The sequence below is a fragment of the Mycteria americana genome, chromosome 24, assembly GCF_035582795.1.
Source record: "Mycteria americana isolate JAX WOST 10 ecotype Jacksonville Zoo and Gardens chromosome 24, USCA_MyAme_1.0, whole genome shotgun sequence".
In the NCBI taxonomy this organism is placed as follows: domain Eukaryota; kingdom Metazoa; phylum Chordata; class Aves; order Ciconiiformes; family Ciconiidae; genus Mycteria; species Mycteria americana.
The window spans coordinates 352,138-374,248 of NC_134388.1; the positions used below are offsets into that span (position 1 = coordinate 352,138).

General features: G+C 39.4%; 1 protein-coding gene across 3 annotated transcripts in view; it reads left to right on the forward strand.

The window, feature by feature from the left end:
* SPPL2B (signal peptide peptidase like 2B) overlaps positions 1-6,305 on the forward strand; it is a 25,179-nt gene extending 18,874 nt beyond the window's left edge. For 2 of the 3 annotated variants that reach the window (XM_075524496.1, XM_075524497.1), the window contains exons 12-15: positions 1,005-1,104; positions 2,063-2,140; positions 4,556-4,716; positions 5,709-6,305. In XM_075524496.1, the coding sequence (XP_075380611.1) occupies positions 1,005-1,104; positions 2,063-2,140; positions 4,556-4,716; positions 5,709-5,996 (627 nt within the window). In that variant the 3' untranslated portion in view covers positions 5,997-6,305. Of the gene's footprint in view, positions 1-1,004; positions 1,105-2,062; positions 2,141-4,555; positions 4,785-5,708 lie in introns of all 3 variants that reach the window. The other variant, XM_075524498.1, reaches the window with a different exon arrangement.
* The last annotated feature ends 15,806 nt before the right edge of the window (positions 6,306-22,111 follow it).

Sequence of the window (22,111 nt, forward strand, 5' to 3'; positions counted from 1 at the left end):
CTGAGGCTATAGGCAAAGGAGAGAAACATGAATTGGAGACAGAAAGAAAACAGAAGTCAGTATTCAGTGGTTCTGTACCATTTGACAGCAGCCACCTGCATGCACAGAGCTGTACAACATGATGTGGCTGACTGAGGGAGGAAAGTACATGAGATGTAGCAGATAGTGAGATACAGTGTGCAAAGCAAGTAAGAAATGAAGCTGTGAGAAAACTGGCTTTGTTAATTTAAGGATGTTGGGTCTCTTTTCAGCAGTGAATGTAATACTGTTGCATGGGAAAATACAGTAAAGAAAATAGTTGTTTGCAGAATGAACTACGAGTGGATCAATCCATATAATCCATACTAATTTCTTTTAACTTCTTACATTCTTGTCTTTTGTACCCCTTTAGTACTCCTTTAGTTTCAGTTTCATGCACAGAATGAATTGTATAGAACAAGAATGATAGTATAAGTAGATAAAAAAAGAAAATAAAGTTTCTTTAATGTACTGTGTTAAAGAGAATATGTGTTGGCAATGAACTCTACCATACTGTGCCTCAACATTGCAAATTATGTAATAAATAGGACGCTTGGGGAAAAAGAAGTCTTTAAAGTAATTTGAAAAATCACTTTTTAAAATTATTCAAGTCTTTACTCGTTTGAGACTTTTATTGTAACCAGTAGAATGAAATATAAATGGTTATTTCTTATGCATGTGGCAGCTTACCTAAATTTTTTATTTTCCTGCAGTTAAAGCAGAGTGGATACCCTATTACATGTGAGGACTTTGAAATTAATACAGTGTTTTGAGATGTCTGTGATGTCATGCAGACATCACTCCTATCTTAAATACATTTAGTTGTCAGTAATATTAATAAAAGATTTTCAACATAAGCATCTATAATGTAAAAAAAAAAAACATTTGCTCTATTTGAAGTCTGCATTTTCAGTACAACAGGAACAAGTTCTGGTAGATGGTGAGAAAACAGCTTTTTATAAGGCATGTGTGTGTCTCATTTCAAGCTCCCAATGGTCCTGAAGGTTCCACGGCTGAACTCCTCACCGTTGGCTCTGTGTGACAGGCCTTTTTCTCTCCTAGGATTTGGAGACATTTTAGTTCCAGGTATTTCTTGTTTAGCATGTTAAGAATTTTACTTGTTGCACTGTCATATTAGTTTATTCCTCTTGTACTTCTGCTTCAAGTGGGAAGTTTGATTTGACTTCTATAAACCTGATAAATTTGTAAGTATATCTTTTTAGGTTCTTTTTTCTGCACTATTCACTTTTTCCATAAGAAATTAAATGCACATTAAACTTATGGTTCAGTTTCACATGCAGCGATGTCAAGAAATGTAGAGAAATCTCAAGAGTTGATTTAGCAACTAATTTTATAGTATAAAACATCTTTAATAGTATGGTGATAGAGGAAATTAGTTGTCCATTTGCACATGATTTGAATAAACACATACCTGACCACTCAAAACTTCATAATCTTGTTAGTCACACAACATCCAGTGTTTCTACCACACCTTCTCTCAAATTTGACTTTAGATCTTATGTAGAAGTATGCCTGGCACCCCTGCAGGTGAAAACAAGTATGTATCTTCTGGCTTTCAGACTCCTGAGAAATCATTTGTTTATTTTCTTGTATTTTGGGAAATGTGAACTGTCATCCCCATCCATGTCCCCTTCCCCCCCCAACCTATAATAGGTATAGTTGTTAACCATAAATTTCTACTGTCTTTACTAGGAGCTGGAAGGGATGAACTTACCCTTATTCTTGTTGTGAACACTGTATTTTTACAACTGTTTATTAGGGATGGGATGACATTTTGTATCTAGGATCTGTGTATTTGTAGATGCTAATTTTATTATTAAAGTGCTCTGTTGTGCTGGGCTTGTGTTATCATATAACTGTTTTGTAAGCTGTGCAGCCTCCTGAACGATGCTGTCATAGTACTTAAACACCCAAGTAAGTGTTGAAAAAAAAAATCTTAAGTTCCTAGATAACTTGATGGGTTTGTGTATCTTAATGTGTGAATGGGTTGAAAGCATGTTATAACAGTTTTTTCCTTTCCTAGGCTTACTGGTAGCCTATTGCCATAGATTTGATATTCAGGTGCAGTCGTCCAGAGTATATTTTGTAGCCTGCACAATAGGTATGTATAACAGCAACACTTGAACACAATACCTACAGGAGTTGCTCCCTTTAAAAGCATACCATCGAACTCATATTACATAGTTTGGTTTTTTATTCTTCTCCTCCTTTTATTATTAAACAAATATTTTAGCAAAGTACTTTCGAGGCTAGACCTTCCATCACCAAGTTATCTGATGTCATTTTCCTGAGCTGTTTTGTCTGCCATATATAAGGGGAGCTTCTTGTTACCATGGTTTGTCTCACTATAACCCTTACATCTACTCTGTCTTTATACGTGCTTAGCTACTCATTCTGGTTTCTTGATTCATGAATGTTTGAGTTTATTGCATATGAGAATTCAGGTTCAGGGATATCTTCCTTTGACTTTGTTCTTAACTTTCTGTGTATTCTAAAAATCCATGATCTGCAATGCAATGAGTTACATTATGATGGCCGTAACACCTCCAAATTAGTTTTCTTCTTTACTTTGTAGAATCCACAGAGTTACATGCCATATACTTAAAGATGACTGATTAATAGGATCTTACAGATTTCTGTTGGCTTTGTTACAAAGTATTTATGCTAGCAAATTATGTTATGGTAGCATAACTTATGCTAGCAATTATGCTAGCAAAAAAATATGCTAGTAAAACACGCTTGCAGTTAATGTCATGAAAAATTTTCGTTAAAAACTGCTTTAGAAATTCTTTTGAAAAAATAGCTAGGTTCTTGGACACTTATAGCAGGGTTAGAGAGATGCTTTTATTTCGATGTACCAAATCTTAAATAATTTCCTCTCATATATACTTGAACGAAACTGTTCTCTTAACCTGGTACTTTTCAAAACACAGAAATTGATAGGAAAATGTATCAATGAAGAGTCAGCAGTGTATTATTGCAGCAATGAAAACTAACCACATACAGGGCTGTGTTGGCAAGATTGAGTCAGCAGTATGAGAGAAGTGATTACTCCCCTCAGTTTGGCAGTTAAGACTGAGTCTGGAATACTGTATCTAGCTTGGGGATCCCTGGTGCAAGACAGACATCAACATACTGGAGTAAATCGAGTGGAGGCCATCAAGATGGCTGAGGGCTGGAGCACATGATTTTGAAAGAAGAGAAGGCAAAGAGGAGATTCTGTTGCTGTGTCCACAGCTACCTAATGTGAGGATGTAGAGAAGACAGAGACAGACTCTTCTTACAGGTGCGCAGGGATAAGATGTGAGGCAATGGACTGAAGTCACAAGAATAAATATTTCAATTATATATAAGGAACTCTAACATAATGTGCCCTGAAAAAAAATTTTTTTTAAGAACTGTAAAAATTCATTGGGTATTCTAATCATAGAATCATTTAGGTTGGAAAACACCCTTAAGATTGAGTCCAACTGTAAACCTAACGCTGCCAAGTCCACCACTAAACCATTTCCTGAAGCACCACATCTACACCTCTTTTAAATACCTCCAGGGATGGTGACTCAACCGCTTCCCTGTTCCAATGCTTGACAACCCTTTCAGTGACGAAATTTTTCGTAATATCCAATTTAAACCTCTCCTGGTGCAACTTGAGGCCATTTCCTCTTGTCCTGTCACTTCTTACTTGGGAGAAGAGACCGACCCCCACCTCACTACAACCTCCTTTCAGGGAGTTGTAGAGAGCAATGAGGTCTCCCCTCAGCTTCCTTCTCCAGGCTAAACAACCGCAGTTCCCTCAGCTGCTCCTCATAGTACTTGTGCTCTAGACCCTTCACCAGCTTTGTTGCTCTTCTTTCAACGTGCTCCAGCACTTCCATGTCTGTCTTCATCTGGTTCTTTAATAAAAATCAGTTGGATTTGGCTTCATTGTTCTGAAAATGTAATTGAAAATAATTACAATATGAGATCCTATCTGCTTCTGTTCTACTTAATTTTTGCAGAATATATGCAGAAATTAAATAGAAAGTAATAACAAATTATAACACACAGCTGGCTTGGATTTTTTTTTTTTTTTTTTAGTGGTGTTACAGGATAGTAAGAAACAGCCAAAGCCAAACCAAACAAGAAGCACGTGTTATGGTCAAAATAGTTGTCTGTATCTGTTGAATTCATAAATACAATATGAGGCACAACATTTCATTTGTTTGTTTTGCCTTTCTCAAACTGCTCTAAGGTAATGATTTAATTGCACAGTATGGACTAGGCTGATCACGCTACTTTCACAACATGTTATTATCAATAGAAAGACTGTAGTATCTCTGTTAAGTAAATCACTATTCCAAGTTTACATTGTGTATATAATGCTTGTGTCTAAAGAGGCCTGAAAAAGTTCTGGAGATGTTGTTTTACATACTACTTGAAAAAAGTTCCTGTTAGAATGCTCATGTCGCTAATTATTTAGTTTTTGAACAGAGCTATATCTGAATAACTTTGTTTTGCTGGTTTTATTTCCTTCTAGCATATGGCATAGGCCTTCTTGTGACCTTTGTTGCCTTGGCATTGATGCAGATGGGCCAGCCTGCTCTCCTCTACTTGGTGCCCTGTACTCTTCTCACAAGCTTTGCTGTGGCTCTTTGGAGAAAGGAGCTTGCAATGTTCTGGACGGGCAGCGGCTTTGCGGTGAATACCAGTTTGATATGAGTGTCTTCAAGAAATACTAATATTATAAAAACCTAACTAGAATTAAAGTTGAGTAAAATATTGCAGTTTTATCAAACAAAACCAAAAATTTTTGTTTTGCTTGATTGCTTGCTTAACATACTTTTTTGCCTCAGCAGGGTTTTCTTTTTTTAATGTTTATGGCCACTTAAACTGGCTAGTGAAAAGTAAAGTAGATCTTGTCTATCATTCTTGATTCTGCCATAATTTTACTGGTTTGATATCTGTTGAAAGTGGTTTTTTATTATTATTATATAAAAATATAACATTTTATAATATTATGTAAAATATATCCCTAAAATATTTTTATTCATATTTTTTCATAGGCTACTGCTTATGAAGGTAGAAATCTAGTTTAATGTAATAAATCATCACTTTGTTTCACTGTGGTACAAGTGAAATTAATTTGATTCCAAAAGGAATAATTTCTATTGTGATGCATGATTATAGATTTTGAATAATTACTTGAAGGGCAAATCTATCAAGCTAGAGGTTTCCCCCAGTGAGTTTTATTTTGTTATTCAATTGTTTGTGATAACCTTCACAACTTTCCTCTAGAGAACTGAATTTAACTGTTGGAAAAATATTTGAGATCATCTGAAATGTGATGGAAAAGTTGCCAGTTGTACTGTGATAGTAAAGGTGGGCAAAACCAGAGAATGATGAAGTGCAACAGTGCTGTTTGCCTGTTCCTGCGTAATCAGCAGAACGCATCTGAAATCAGCAAGGAATGATCAGGCAGAAAGCAATTAAACACATTTCTGGAAGAAAAATCCCCTTCTGTACTATAAAACGCAAAGACAGGGTAACTGTGTATGCATGTGTCCACTATTGGAGAATGATAATGGAGATGATGGACCTTTAACCTTCAGCTTGTATGACCATCACTCCTGATAAACTAGACACAGTAATTCCTGCTTTCCATCATTCTGACTGTGATCTTCCAATTACAGAAAGACCTACCTCAGCCTCCCTTGGTGATAGCTCCTGTCAACTGCCCTGAGCTTCCCAAAGATAGCAATGTACCAGCCTCTCAACAAGACACAGAGCAAATGACCAATCCTACCCTCCACGTGAAGGAGCTGCATGGCCCCACCTCAGCTGCAGAGGAGCTGGCTGATGCTGACACAAAGACAGACTGGTCAGAAATTTCTATTGCACACAGTGAGGAACCAGCTGGTCAGAATAAGGACGACCTTGAAAGCAAATGCCTCAATGCAGAGCAAAAACAGCTGGAATAAACGATGTGATAAGAACTCCTTATTTTCCCTCACAAACATGTCCGTATAGAACCAGTATGTATTTAGGACTGGTTTAGTAGTGTTTGCGTTCATTGAGGAACCTCACTGGGAGTCTGATCATCAGATCCAACAACGAATGTTCTGCCTCCAGCTTTGGTACAGCTGTACACTTCAAACATCCTTCTGAAATATGGTGCTCTACAAGGGTTCTGATGTATGGATTTCAATGATCATTTTATTAGTGGATGCCTTTGACCATTCCATTTTCATTATACCGGGGTAGCATTAAGAGTCTTTATTTACACAGTACTCTGCTTGTGTGGCTATTTTGCTGCTTTAGCATAGTATAGATTAACATGGAGGAAAAGCATTGAACAAGTCTGCTACAATGCTTAGTTGAGAGAAACATGATAGGTTTTTTTAGCAGTTTCCGTATTGTCACCTTTTACTTTACTTTTCCCTACTTGTCAAAGCCATTGATACAAGGGAATGCTTTAGTATAAACTGACATTCAGGAAATGCAGAGAATGGTTAAATTACCAGCCTCTGAAAATATTTATACTACCGTGGTGCATTAAATGCATCTCTTAACTTTTTTGTCTTTGTTTTTACTTCCAGGTACCTGGGTTGGCTACTAGTCTAGTTTAAAAGGCAGGATGAATGGAGCTACAGGAAGCTTTCTAATCACTCATATGAACTCTAGGGGCTGTCTCTGAAAATAAACAGTGTTTGTCACAGAACGCTGTCTGGAAGCAAAAGCATATTAAGAATATTTAATGTTTTAGAATAAAATACAAGCCTAAAAATAGGTAAGAAGATAGGTAGTAGCACTATATTAAGCTTAATAGGCAGTATTTTCATTGGGAAAATGTTAAAGTAAAGCAGTAAAATTCATATGTTTGGGGGTTTGAGCTTCTACTTGTTATTTGTTTAAGGAGTATAATTGCGATTTCTAATTCTGAAGAAAATAACTGGTGTTTTCATTCCCAAGGGAGCACATATGGTGCTATAGTCAGGTGTGATTCAAAGCTACTTGCTGCTCAGTAACTAATCAACTGCCTCAGTTATTTTTTTGTCTTTGTCCCAAGAGTAGCCAAAGCATGGCCTGTCAGATTCTGGAATGAGGCTGTGATCTAGCCTATTATTTTTGCTACATGACATTGAAGGACTAAATTTGTGAATTTAAAACTTTTTGGGGTGCAGCTCGTCTTACTTTATATCCCTGAAATTGTGTATTTTCCTGTATAACATGACTGAGTCTTTTATGCATCAACTTTACTACACATAGAGGGATGATGTGATTTCAATATTATTTATTCCATCTCTAAGAACATTTGGCTTTATCAGAGGTGTCTGTTCTACATTAAATTGCAATCCCGGAAAGGCTCAAACACTTCACATTAAAACTGAAATAGAAAATGGAAGTATTTCCATTATCTAGAATATGATTCCAAATTGCATGGAAGAAATACTCTTCAGAGTATTTGAGAGCCCAAAATGTCATTTACAAAAGTATCACCACAGTGACACGATCAGAGGCGATGCTTTTAAATTAGGAGTCTCCAGTTGGCATGTTGTGGTGGGTTGACCCTGGCTGGATGCCAGGTGCCCACCAAAGCTGCTCTATTACTCCCATCCTCAGCTGGACAGGGGAGAGAAAGTATAACGAAAAGCTCGTGGGTCGAGATAAGGACAAGGAGAGATCATTCACCAATTACTGTCACAGGCAAAACAGACTCAACTTGGGGAAATTAGTTTAATTTATTGCCAATCAAATCAGGGTAGGGTAATGAGAAATAAAAACTAAATCTTAAAACACCTTCCCCCTACCTCTCCCTTCTTCCCAGGCTTAACTTTGCACCTGATTTCTCTACCTCCCCCCCAGCAGCACAGGGAGACGGGGAAGGGGGGTTGTGGTCAGTCCATCACACATTGCCTCTGCTGCTCCTTCCTCCTCAGGGGGAGGACTCCTCACACTCTTCCCCTGCTCCAGTGTGGGGTCCCTCCCATGGGAGACAGTCCTCCACTAACTTCTCCAACACGAGTCCTTCCCACAGGCTGCAGTTTTTCATAAACTGCTCCAACATGGGTCCTTTAGATGGGGTGCAGTCCTTCAGGAACAGACTGCTCCAGTGTGGGTCCCCTACGGGGTCACAAGCCCTGCCAGCAAACCTGCTCCAGCATGGGCTCCTCTCTCCACGGGGCCACAGGTCCTGCCAGGAGCCTGCTCCAGTGCAGGCTTCCCACAGGGTCACAGCCTCCTTCAGGCATCCACCTGCTCTGGTGTGGGGTCCTCCACGGGCTGCAGTGCATATCTGCTCCACTGTGGACCTCCATGGGCTGCAGGGGGACAACCTGCCTCATGGTCTTCGTGATGGGCTGCAGGGGAGTCTCTGCTCTGCTACCTCGAGCACCTCTTCCCCCTCCTTCACTGACCTTGCTGTCTGCAGGGTTGTGTCTCACGTATTCCCACTCCTCTCTCCAGCTGCAGTTGCACAGGTTTTTTTTCCCCTTCTTAAATATGTTACCCCAGAGGTGCTACCACTATCACTGATGGGCTCGGCCTTGGCCAGTGGCAGGTCTGTCTTGGAGCTGGCTGGTATTGGCTCTATCAGACATAGGGGAAGCTTCTAGCAGCTTCTCACAGAAGCCACCCCTGTAGCACCCCTGCTACCAAAACCTTGCCATGCAAACCCAATACACATGTTGAGTTGGATTCTGAAGGGCTCTCTTTTATTGTCTGTTAAATTTCAGCCATTGTCTTTTTGGCTAGGTCTTCCAAAAGTTTGCCCTGTGCTTTTTGGATGATAACTTCTGTTCTTATCTGTTTCATGTTGAGTGGATAGTATTCTTTCTCTAGAATGTGAAAGGCTTTCTGTAAAACCACACTATGGCTTCAGAGTTTCACTAGCTTCTGCTTAAAGCCTCAAGCCTTGTCTGAGAAGTTGATTTAAGGGTGAGTTTCTTGAAAGGCTTCCTGAGTCCAAAGGCCTGTGCTACATTTAATTTACAAATCACACTAATGGAAGATAGTAGTACTAAAAAGATCTGGTTTTCAATCTCCTCCTTAATGGGCTATGTTACTTTTGCCAGCAGTAATCTGAACCAATTATTACTAATAAAAAGCAACAAAGACATTTTACTGAAAACTTCAGCCAGCTGGATTATGCCTTAATTTAAGCCATTGTATAAGTATGTATATTAAATTAAGAAAACAATCTTGTGTTTAAATAATGAACCTGACAAATAGCAAGAAAACAAGTTTGGAGACTGACTCAAAGTTCTATGTTTTTTTGCCTTGATTGTCTTTCAGTCATAAATGTTATTTGGAATAGCTTTTTATATACTTAAAAGCCAGTAGCTTTCTGATGATGAAGCATTAAGTTTTATCACCTACTTGAAAGTGTATTTTAACATTTGTTCTCATATGTTGTGGGTTAGGAAACAGTTTATTTCTCAATTTGTTTATAACTCCATTAAAATGGAAGAATTCCTAACACTTAACTTGTAGGCATTTAACAGTTACTTTGTTCACATTGCATTCTAGATAAGTCTGCTTGGAGCATGTGCTTCACTTTATGTTTCTGGGGGTTTTTCCATCTGTTTTTAAGTGTGTTTTGTTTGGGTTTGGGGTTTTTTTTTCTTTTTCCAAACTACGGTGATCAATGCAGAAAAAAAAATAGCTATTCAATGCAATATCTCCAGTTAAAGTATGTAAACTGGCAATGAGTTACATACTTTGACTATTCCAGTACTGTACAATTCGGGTGACCCTGGTGCACCAGTTTGTCTGCAACTGTTCGGACCCTGATCCTGGGCAGTTCAATCACTTCCATCAAAAACCAAGGCTGTGCTTTTTTGTCTTTCAAAAACCTTCCTGACCAGCTTAATGTAAAGCTTGGTGTTGTATAGGAAAATGTGAAGATATGTTCAGTGTAGCTGACTCTGACTTTATTTGATGATTGCAGATATACCTCCCACACCAAACTTGAGTTAAAATGCTCAAAGTAATGAAAGCAATGTTGATGCGCTTTTTGTTTACATCTTTCACATACTAAGCCTTTAGCTAACTACCTAAAAATTCAATAATAAGGATTCTGTTTCTGAAAACTTGAATGTGTTCAGGGGAAGCACTTGTTTTAGTCAAAAAAAACCAACCCAAACCAACAACAACCAACCCGACTAAAAAAAAAACATTTAAAAAAAATCAAAAAAACTTTTTGGATCACAGTAGTGAGGATCAGATTCTTTTCTGGGTCTGAAAGTACTAAATATCAGTGTGTTGGACCAAGTGTTTGTTTTTGATTGTGTCCTCCTGAAGGGTTGCACAAATGCAGCTAAAGGTAGAATGCAACCTGAAAGACTTTACTAAGGGTGACAAGTAAGGGAGAACACTCTTTTAATTTTGAGGGATTTTCTTTTCTTGTCACAAATGAAGAGCATTTTAAATGAAACATATAAAAAACAGGAAAAAAAATTAAAAAATATTCTGTTTTTACCAGTGGCAGTAAAAAAGAGTACATCCCCATATGTAAGAATTATACTTATGAAAATATTTGCTTTCTCTAAAATTGGACAAATGCTAAAAGACAGAAAATCTGCAGCACAGCATATTTTCCAATATGTTTATTAACATATCTAATAGAAAGCTTCATTTAGAAAACTATTAGTTTCATTTTTTCCTCCTCCTTTTACATTAACCATACTGAATTTCTTGAACTTTTTATATGATGTCTTGATCTCAGATAATCAGTCAAGCTTTTCCTTCAGAAGCTGCTCTTTTCTTACAGTAGTCCTCAGTATGTCTTTTGTTAAGAATGCCTTGCAAGTTTTGATAGCATTTTTCAGACACGCATATTTCTGTGTTTCAGACTTGGTTTTTGCATGCATGATGCATTGCTCAGACTGAGAACATATCATGACTATAATAGTAGTGCTTGTAGACTTCTAAGTATGCTGGGAAATAGCACTGACTGTGGAGCCAGAAAGAAACTAGCTAGTAAACAGTACTGAAATAATACGATTTTGAGCTTTAAGAATGTGGCTGCATTCATTAATGAATTAATACGCCATTTGGGAGATGCTGTATATTTACCTGCAGCTCTTTCTTTGTTCTCTAGTATCTGATGGGCAACAGAATGCTTAGAGAATTTAAAGGTAGTTTTCTGCTTAACCTCAAACCATGTTCTCCTATAGGTTCTTGCTTTGAAAGCTCTCTTAAAACACAATACTTGGGTCCACGCGTATGCTCAGTGTCTCCTGGATATCTCACCCTACAGTTTGTAGAACTTTTCTTGGCTAGACAATTTTTAAAAAAAAAAAAAAAAACCTGGCCTATATTGGGTGTTTGGTAACAGTGTTGCCTTGAAGTAAATGCTTACATGCAGCTATTTTAGTGCAAGATCCTGCAGTTTTGTTCTTGTCTTTCTTCTCTTTAGCCCCATGATTGGCTAGTGCATGTATTTCTGGTTTCTTGCACTACACTGGCTGTTTAGGATGTAAAGCCCTGTAATATTTCTTGGCTTTTCTTGGGAAGAAAAATATTTATTTCAATTTTAATGGCAGCTTTGTTGATTATCAATTAACAAAACATAGTATTTTGTATATGCTTTCATCGTTTGGCATGTTATTTGTAGTACATTCATGAGTAAGCTGGCTAAGCAGTAATGTGCAACTAGTGCATATTGACACTTGACATGCATCACATTGACACAAGTGTTTGAAACATACCAGCAGATCCAAATATTTGTCCAAAGCCTGCAGAGATGGTGCCTTTTTTCCATGACAAATATAATCTCTGATGTTTTAAAATAAAATCTATGTAAGGGCTGCATCCTCAGGAAAATGAGGACGTTATCATTAGAGAGTCCAGAAGAGAACAGGAACTATGATCAGAGGTCCAGAAAACATCAGCAACAAGGAAAGATTGATCTTTAGGTATTTCATCTAGAGTGTTGTTTCCCAGCTGGCCAGCAGGACATGAAGCACAGAGTCACCCTAACAAGCTCTTTGGCTTTTCAGTTTAGGCTCTATGCCAATTGTGCTAGGTAGGATGGAGAGGGAAAGGATAAGAAAAAAGTGAAGGTGGCTCAGAAAGCATGAGGAGACACTGGAAAAGAATGGCAGTGGAAGAGTTTACTCCAGAGAGGTCCAAAGAGAAGACCTAGGGCATGGAGACCTTGGAGTTTTCTCCAAAGAGAAGACCTAAGGGCACGTATGATAAATATCCAAAAATCTGAAATGCTACTGCAAATTGGGAAAAAAACCCTATTTTTTTCTTTTTCAAGTCAGGATGGCATTAGAATTAGTAGACTTAAATTACAGTAAGGGAATTCTGGGGCTGGTGGTAGAAAAATCTCTAAGAACAGCTAACCACTTAAGTGGTTAGCCATGGGAAGCATATGAAATCTCTATGGGGTAGGGCTATTTCCAATGCATGCTATTGCTGAGCTCATCTTATTCTGAGAGCAGAGAATTTAACCACGTAGACAAGAGCTGTGTCATGCCATTTGCATTAGAGGCCAACGAACAAGCCCTGGCCCACTTTAGTCCAGGTGTAGTCGGAGGGTCAGGCTTTCTATAATTCAATGCCATCATAAGCATGAGCTTTATCACGTAGCAGTCAGTTTATATCTTACGAGTGCTGTAATGGAGTTTTGCAAGCATTGTGAGTGACAATTCAGACCTTGTATTACAAAGACTCTTTTGGTTTTGTTTTGCTAATTTAAAGACGGTAAGTCCTCTGGAAAGAAACCACATCAAAGCACATGTTAAATAGATGCAGTGCTCTTTCTACTGAGATAAGAATTTATCTCATGGCAAATAAAATGTTTAATTTGTTGAATTGCATTGAATGTTTCTGGCACCCTGGAACATTTTCAGAACAGGGCAGCCTTGTGTGCTACCAGAAGTTTCCTTTGGCACTGGCACAAGAGAATTGTGTCTTCACTGATCCTCTGTATCTTCTGCATTTATCAATTATGTGCTCTTCTGTGAGTGTTTCACCTTTGCCTTTTCCTCTTCCAGTTTTGCAGGTATATATTCAAATTATGTGGAGTAAAGATGAGGTTTTACCATCTGTACGTTAGTGATAGATGATAAATAATGTGCTTAAATTGGCTTTTCTTGAATTGGGAACTAGTATATTGTGCACAGAGTCATCTATAATTTCAGGAACTAGTAGAGGACTTAACTTCATGTGATGCAGTGACTCAGTTTTGGTTCTGTTTTCCTAGCAGCTGTGGGAATATTACAACTCTTGGTCCTGTTGTTGATCTGGTAGCCAAGAGTGACAAGTGCGCATGCTCCTGGGATAATTTGGAGCCACCTTCCTTGGTTGAAGGCGGCATTATAGTTTATCAAGTTTCTCACAATATTTTCCTGCATGTTAGCATGCAAGTTTAGCTCCAGATGGCAAACTTCATCCAGGTATTTACCTCTGAGAAATCTTTGAGATGATCCATAGGCTAGAAATTTTTGGTTGAGAACTGCTTACTGCTGACACACATGCACTGTATGTTGTGAACCTTCTTTGGGTGTTTAATGTAAATGTTGGTTAGCTGAAAATATGCAGAGACATGGTCTCAAAGTAAACAAGCTCACTGTAGCTCCTAAAAAAAATTAGTGACTTGAGCTGGTAGGGTGCCCTGCAGTACCAGATAAACAACACCTAATAGTCAAGTACTGCTGAAAGACTTCCAGTACTGAGAGTGTGATGCTCTTTCTGAACAGCAATTCCCTGTTCAGTCTGTGCAGTTAGTTCAGAGGCGCTTCCAGGAGACTAGCCCTTCAGTGTTAGATTGTACACAACAGTCATAGCTGATATTGTTTCCAATATAATAACCTTTCCTTAAGTCAGAAGTTTGTAAAGGATAGAATAGCTCTTTTCATCTTAAAGGTGTAGTTGTAGTCAGGAAAATGCCATAAACCTGCCACTTCTCCGTTGTGGATCCAAGCTTTAAATGGCTGGGATGGTAGGAAGCTGGTGTTGTCTGGGAGGAGCACAATCCTTGACACGCATTTTCCACAGCAAGAAACCAGTAGGGGTTTTTTTATTATTAATCTGCTCCGACTGATGTTGTTCCAGTTCACGTTGAACAAAAACTGCAAAAAAGTGGTTCAGGTTTAGTTTGACAAAAAAAACCCCAGTGGTACAGTTCAATTAGGTTTGGGTCAGAATCTGTTTTTTTCATAGCTGACAGTGGAGGCTTCAAAAAAAATGAGCATGTCACAGTTGTTACCACAGACTCTAACGTGGCAGCAAGCCTGTGTGGGGAGATAGCCTTATTTCTCTGTAATTGCCAGTTCATGGCAATGGTCTGCATGTGCATCTATTGCCTGTTTGTCTTCAACTCATGCTTTGTCACTTGTCCTCTCCATCAACCTTTTGATTCTCAAACTTTCATAGAGCCAGCAGAGGCTGTGGGAGAGCAAAGAGAAATCTCTGTTTCATAGTGCACTCCTAGTGCTGTCTGAAAAGCGTGCAACTGCGAATCGGTCACTGTAGCCCAGCCTGATGCCTGGATCGCGTGTTGCATTCATCATGGGGGGGGGGGGGGGGGGGGTCCCATTTTAACACTAAAAATCAATCTTTTTGATCCTAGAAGTCGCTGACAGTAAGTATGAGCTCTGGTACTTTCAGCCTGGCAACATATGAAAGCAAAACCTAACTGTTTAAAGAAAAATATGGATTTACAGCCCTGACCATGGATGGTCTGCTCATTATTTTTAACCATGTTCCTTCAGTTTCTCTATCCAGCCCAGTGCTGGAGGAACTGGGGCTCTAGTAACATTCTAGCAACGTGCAAGTCCCCTTTGAATGATGCTAGTGTTACTTTACTAAAACTGAATTAGTGGTGCTTTGTATGTGGATCTGACGGGAGGCTGGAGGCGAAAATTTAGGGCAGTATAAAGAGGATTTATGAGATGAGAGTAAGATACCTATTTGCTTAGTGCTAGTTTCTTGGATGCTTGGTAGTAGCTGCTTTTAGTGAGGAAGTTTTTTCTTGGGAGGTAACATTATAAGTAGAACAGTTTTAAATGTCTGACGTCTTTGTGGAAGGACTTTGTAATAATGTTCAAATAATAGTATGTAGGCTAGTGCTATGAAGAGTGCAAACTCTAAAGGTTGTTAATTTTAGCGCTTGCGAATGCATACATTTAACTCTGCATATGTACACATGAGCAATACACTTTTTAAACTCATTTCATACAGTGCTGAAGGAAGGATTTTCCTGTCATCCAAAACCTATGATATATTTTTGCTATTTTAAGATCTTCTATGCAGTTTGGCCCCTTAATTCAAACAAACAAACAAACAAAAACCAGCTAAGGCCAGTGTAGGAAGACTGGTGTGAAAACTTAGTTCAAGTATTCTTCTTGCACAGGGGCTACTATTGCCGAACAAACTGAAGCTGTGGAAATGAAGTACAGATGGGACGTAAAGAATGAGCAATTTAGTTCTCTGTAAGGATGCAGTCAGTCACCAACAGCTGTGTCAGGGATGCTGATAAAATGAATATCCTTCCCCGATTCCCTGATTTTTATCTTGCATCTCATTTACCTTGTCAGTTAGTCAGTTAATCATATACACTATACATATTAGTTTCATAGTTTTAGTTCACTGGATTGCTGAATTGTAGACCCACTTGTGTGAAGAGGGTAACTCTCTCCTTTCACACATACTGTAGAAGGTGTAGTATTTGCTAGGTGATGACTTGCAAAATTGATGCATGGTATCTACAAGGATAGATGAATCAGTAATTTTGTGACTTTCATCTATGATATAAGTATCATATCTATGATAGAAGTAAGATTATTTTTTTGTTGTTATTGTTTGCAATTAATAACAAAGAACTGAATATGTCACCTTACTAACATCTTCCTGTGCTGACAATAGGATAGAGCCATTGCAAAGACCAAGAGAAAAAGCAATGTTGTTTCCAAGTAGTAAAAGATGTTTTTGGTAAACATTTCTGTTGTTCCAAAACTGTAGGTCTTACTGTAATACATGCATCAGGTTTTCAGTTCAGTCTGGGTGGGTTCTTTCCACCCTATGTCTGTATAGCTCTTCATGGTTTTGATATCAGCCCTCCCTCTGACTGAATTACAGCCTTGTATCCAATTGCACAGCATATCATAATATATATATTTTTATATATGTAAATACATTGTAATACATAGCATTTCCAGTGACCAAATGTAGATTTGCTTCTTCCTTCTGTGATGTAACATGGGAAAAACCCTATTTCAAAATTAACAGTGGGGGGAACAGAGTCTTAGGACAAGAGATGAGAAATATTCCAAGGGTTTCTGCAGAGTGAATTTTCCATGGAGTAATTAAGCCTATTTCAGGCATACATAGATATGGTGAAAGAAAACAAACTTGAAAATGACTGGTCAACTGAAATTGCAGTGGTTTTTTTTCTTCTGTTTTGCTTTTAAAAAACAGCGGAATTTACTTTCCTTTAGCCTGTTGTAGTTTAAAACCGTAAAAATTTTCTAAAACTGTAAAATAAAGACACTTAATTTTTGAACTGAATTTTGCTATTTTGTATCACCTTTACATTTGAAATCCAGTTGTTTACTTCTTTTTATTGTTTGCACCAGGATGTGATAAAATGTCTTTTGTAATTTAAAAGATTGCTGCACACAGGTTCTGTCTCGAGCTGGATTCCACGCAAATTCTTAAAACTTTCCCGTGGCTTTTTCAAGTTTTCTGTTAATGTGCAAGACCCGATACCAGAAAGTATTTCACATCCCCAAGCAGCCCATGCAAGTAATCTCTTTTTCCCTGCTTTTATAACCCTGATGTGGTCGTTGTACTGATACAATCAGTTTTGACTAATCTGTTGCATGTTGTAGTGCTATTGCTTGGGAAGGAAGGTGTTTACTAACCGTCCCTCTTTTTAAAAAATAGTAAATTTCTACTGAATTACAAGGCAAGTCATGGATGTATCAGAGAATGGTACCAACTGAAAACAGGTACATTTACGCTCTCTGTTTTTGTGCCCATGGTTTTCAGTATGCCCTGCATTTCACTTTTAGATATGCAATACAGCTGGGAAGACAAAAATTGAGAAATTTCTTGTGTTGCCTGGCTTTAAAAAAAAAAAAAAAAAAAAGAAAAACAGTTGCAGCAAGACAGCCTTTCTGTTCGGGCTGTTGCTGGGGAATCAAGAGACAACTACTGCCATTCAGACAAAGAGGGTTCAAAACCAGAAAGACTGGTTTTGTGTTAAATAAAGGGTAGTAAATATTAAGATACAGTCTGCCCACAAAGTTCATCCTAAGGTATTCTAAACCTCATCCTATATTAGCTGAAACAGTAACTAGTTCTGGATTTAAACATACACCTGTATACTAGAACAAAATTAGCATAATGAACAAGTTGTATGACTTTTATATTACTGTATCTGTTGCATAGACATGGACAGAGCATTTGCTTAAACAAAAAACAAAAAACACCTAAATTATTGGTCTTGCCACAGAGTAATGCTCTAATGGGGAATTAAATCATTCAAACAGGAGCATGTCTTCATCTGGATCTGGTGATGCCCTAAACTGCTGTTCTGCTGAATTCTTAGAGTAGAATTGGCCCATGGTTCTACCACCAGAACCACATGTGCATAATCTATCACTATTGATTATCTTAATTACATTCAAAGCATCTCCCAACTATCTTACATATTTACTAAAGATCTGTCCTACGCAACCATTTCTGCATCTGCAGGAACAGTTTGTGTTGCCTATTTACAAGCATCTTATCTATGTACAACTTGCTCATTTTTGCAGCAAGAATGCCCTCAGGGAGTCTCTGGAAGGAAAGGCTATATTCTCCACCCAGGATGATGGCTCATTTAAGCACAGGAATTAGTCTATGCACAGGTGCTGCCTGAAGGTTGTCTTCAGGGCATACTGAAATTCCCACCTGGAGAGCTCCTGCACCAATTGCTCAAATACTTTCTTGTTAAGATCTTTAGTCAATTGCCCAGTTTCGAGTCAGTTCATTGTCTGAAATCAGTTCATTATCTCACCTGTGCAGATGATTAAGTGGGGAGTTCCTGGACCACGTAGGGACTTCACTTAGCTGCACTGGCTATGCACACAGGGACAACCTTGATCCCCGGCTATACCACAACTAAAAGACACACTTGAGTTTCGTACTCACAGCTCTCTTGTAACAAGTTCCACAGCTCTTGCCACATATCCCAAATGATTTTATTTTTTTTTTCTCTTTTAGAAGGGAATGAAGATTGCATATCATACATAGCAAATGAGAGAGCTTTTCACTCACTATAATGAGCTGCAGCAGCCCAGACTTCCAGCATTCACAGGCCCAGTGCTGTTGTGTAGTAGAATCACAGAATCATTTAGGTTGGAAGAGACCTTTAAGATCATCAAGTCCAACCGTTAACCTAGCACTGCCAAGTCCACCACTAAACCACATCCCTAAGCACCTCATCCAAATATCTTTTAAATACCTCCGGGGATGGGGACTCAACCACTTCCCTGGGCAGTCTGTTCCAATGCTTGATAACCCTTTCAGTGAAGTAAAATTTCCTAATATCCAGTCTAAACCTCCCCTGGCGCAACTTGAGGCCATTTCCTCTTGTCCTATCACTTGTTACCTGGGAGAAGAGACCGACCCCCACCTCTCTACACCCTCCTTTCAGGGAGTTGTAGAGAGCAAGAAGGTCTCCCCTCAGCCTCCTCTTCTCCAGGCTAAACAACCCCAGGTCCCTCAGCCGCTCCTCATCAGACTTGTGCTCCAGACCCCTCACCAGCTTTGTTGCTCTTCTTTCAACGTGCTCCAGCACCTCCATGTCTCTCTTGTAGTGAGGGGCCCAAAACTGAACACAGTATTTGAGGTGCGGCCTCACCAGTGCCGAGTACAGGGGGACAATCACTTCCCTAGTCCTGCTGGCCACCCTATTTCTAATACAAGCCAGGATGCTTTTGGCCTCCTTGGCCACCTGGCCACACTGCTGGCTCATACTCATCTGGCTGTCAGCCAATACCCCCAGGTCCTTTTCTGCTGGGCAGCTTTCCAGCCACTCTTCCCCATCCTGTAGCGTTGCATGGGGTTGTTGTGACCCAAGTGCAGGACCTGGCACTGAGCCTTGTTGAACCCCATACAATTGACCTCGGCCCGTCGATCCAGCCTGTCCAGATCCCCTGCAGAGCCTTCCTACCCTCAAGCAGATCAACACTCCTGCCCAATTTGGTGTCATCTGCAAACTTACTGAGGGTGCACTCAATCCCCTCATCCAGATCATTGATAAAGATATTAAACAGAACTGGTCCCAGTACTGAGCGCTGGGGAACACCACTTGTGACTGGCTGCCAACCGGAGTAAACTCCAGTCACTACCACTCTTTGGGCCCGGCCATCCTGCCGGTTTTTTTACCCAGCAAAGAGTACACCTGTCCAAGCCACGAGCAGCCAGTTTCTCCAGGAGAATGCTGTGGGAAATGGTGCCAAAGGCTTTACTAAAGGCCAGGTAGACAACATCCACAGCCTTTCCCTCATCCACTAAGCGGGTCACCTTGTCATAGAAGGAGATCAGGATAGTCAAGCAGGACCTGCCTTTCATAAACCCATGCTGACTGGGCCTCATCACCTGGTTGTCATGTACGTGCTGCATGATGGCACTCAAGATGATCTGCTCCATAACCTTCCCCAGGACCAAGGTCAGGCTGACAGGCCTGTAGTTCCCCAGATCCTCCTTCTGGCCCTTCTTGTAGATGGGTGTCACATTTGCTAACCTCCAGTCAACTGGGACCTTCCCGGTTAGCCAGGACTGCTGGAAGTTATCTTCCACACACTCCAGGAACCTCCTAGACTGTTTCCTCTCCGCTGTATTGTATTTCCAGCAGACATCTGGTAAGTTGAAGTCCCCCACAAGAACAAGGGCTAGTGATTGTGAGACTTCTCTCAGCTGCTTATATAGAATATTTCGTAGGAGGTGGAAGAAAGTTACTTGAACAGAACAATAGTGATGATGAGTGAAAATACAAAGCTCTGAATTTCTTTAGCCTTTAAGCATAACATTAGGTATGAATCTGTAGTATTTTTCTTTTTGTGGGAATTGTATTCAGGCAAATACAGTATTTTGAATTTTGATCTCATTTTTTTCTGTTTAAATACAACTCTTGTATTCATGGTTTGTCAGCAGTCTCCACATCCCTTCTCTTCAGTATCACCTCCAAGATAGACTTGACTCTCTAGATGACCTCTGCATACTGCTCTCAGTAGAAGAGTTCCTTGGGAAGAGATGCAGCTTTGGGAAGAGGTGTGCTATGCATCTCCAGTGGCTCCTAGGAATCATCCTGTTCCCAGCAGGTGCTCCTGAGCAAGTCCAAAACAACACCTGGCTCTAGCCCAGGGGAATCTTCCAACCTTCTCAGGTATTTTTAAAGGACTGCTTTTTTCACTGTTGCCTCACTGGGCAACTGCAGTGGAGCAGAAGCAGTAATCTACTGTTATATCTTATTTTTGGGTTGCCGTATCAGATCAGGACAGCTGTCACTAGTTCTTGCGTAAGAGGTTTCCATAAAAAATCTAGATGCTTTAGGGAGAAAAAGTTAGGAGTGCAAGTGACCTTCCATTGTTCCTTCCCAGATATCCATCAAAATGTTCTTATGGTCTTTAGCCTTGTCATGGTCAAGTACGTATGCATCCTCTGCTAGTGCATAGCCATATAGTCCAGCTGTTCAAATGTTCCATGTTTTCCTCTGTGTGCAGCAGGGGAAATACTCTTTTCCCTGGAGGATTCAAAGAAACACCATCTGAGCAGCAAGCCTTGGCCTGGTGCCTCTTCCTAGATCTGTTTGCTTCCCAACATGGGGATGGACTAGTATAGGCAGAGGGCATTAAGGAGCTGTGTGGACTCTGGCATGGGGTTAGTCCATCCCAGGGGCAGAATTTTTCAGTCTTGTTGCACTTCAGGAGGTTTCTTTTGTCCTGCCTACTGCACTCTGTCATCACTCTGACTTATTACTGTCATGTTAGCCATAGGCAGTAACTCTTCAAAGCTGGCAAAAAGATCCACAGTACTACAGTGACTAGGGCAATAGTCCTATTTCAAGTGAGAAGTTAAGTTAGAGACCTCCAGAAGCCCATATCAAGAGTATATTTATTTTGTACCTTACCTAGGATGGAGATTAGCAAAGGGACACAATGCTGTGGCTGTTACTGAGCTGCATAGTGGCTGCCATACACTGAAAACAATTCCATCAAAGTTCAAATAACTTTCATTAAGAAGTTAACAACACTCCGTATTTCTATAATATTTCTGTGGAAAAAAAGGAAGGGAAACATCTAGCAGGAAAAAGCCGTATAACCATCAGTTTTCTATATTTATAAAAATCACTAGTGCAGAATTGGATTTTATGGGAAAAAAAGTTTTTCTTCTCAAATTTCCTCATAAAGTTATGTACAAGTACTATTTCTTCTATTGTTCCTATATTCTCTTATATTTGGATTGATTTATCTCTCTGAAATCAAGATTTAAAATTAAATTAAACCAACAGATACTTTTGTCGTTCCCTTCAGGTCTAAAAGGGAACAACATTTCCCTTCAGTACAGAAAAAGAAAACTGAAAAAAGGAAATCTGTGCTGAAAATGTGGTGTGGGGGTGGTGCTGCAGAGTGTGTGATGCCCATCCTTGATGTATCAGAACGGGGTTCTGATGATAAAATAACTCTTAATTTCTGATGACTTGCCATAAGCTGTAATTTTCTGACCTCGTTCCATTTCTCAGTTGTTGTATCGCAGGAAGAGAACCTGGAGACACAACCATTTAACCTCATGTTCATTTTTTCCATGCCCTCAGTAAAAAGGCTTTCCCAGGAAGCAGAATGAAACGAATGGTCTTTGAAATCCTTTTATGTAAAGCCCTTCTTGCTGCGTATTTTTGCACCTAGAAATTTGCTTGGCCATTGAAATAGCTATGTATCCTGTGCAAAGCATTTTCCAGCACTCCAACATGTAATGTAGCAAACCAGCTAAATACTATTAAAGGCATTTAAATCCTTCTGGTGCGTCACAATGTTTTCCTAATCATTCTGTTGAATTTTGAGTATTATATTGCTTTAGTGCAGTGTTTATTTTA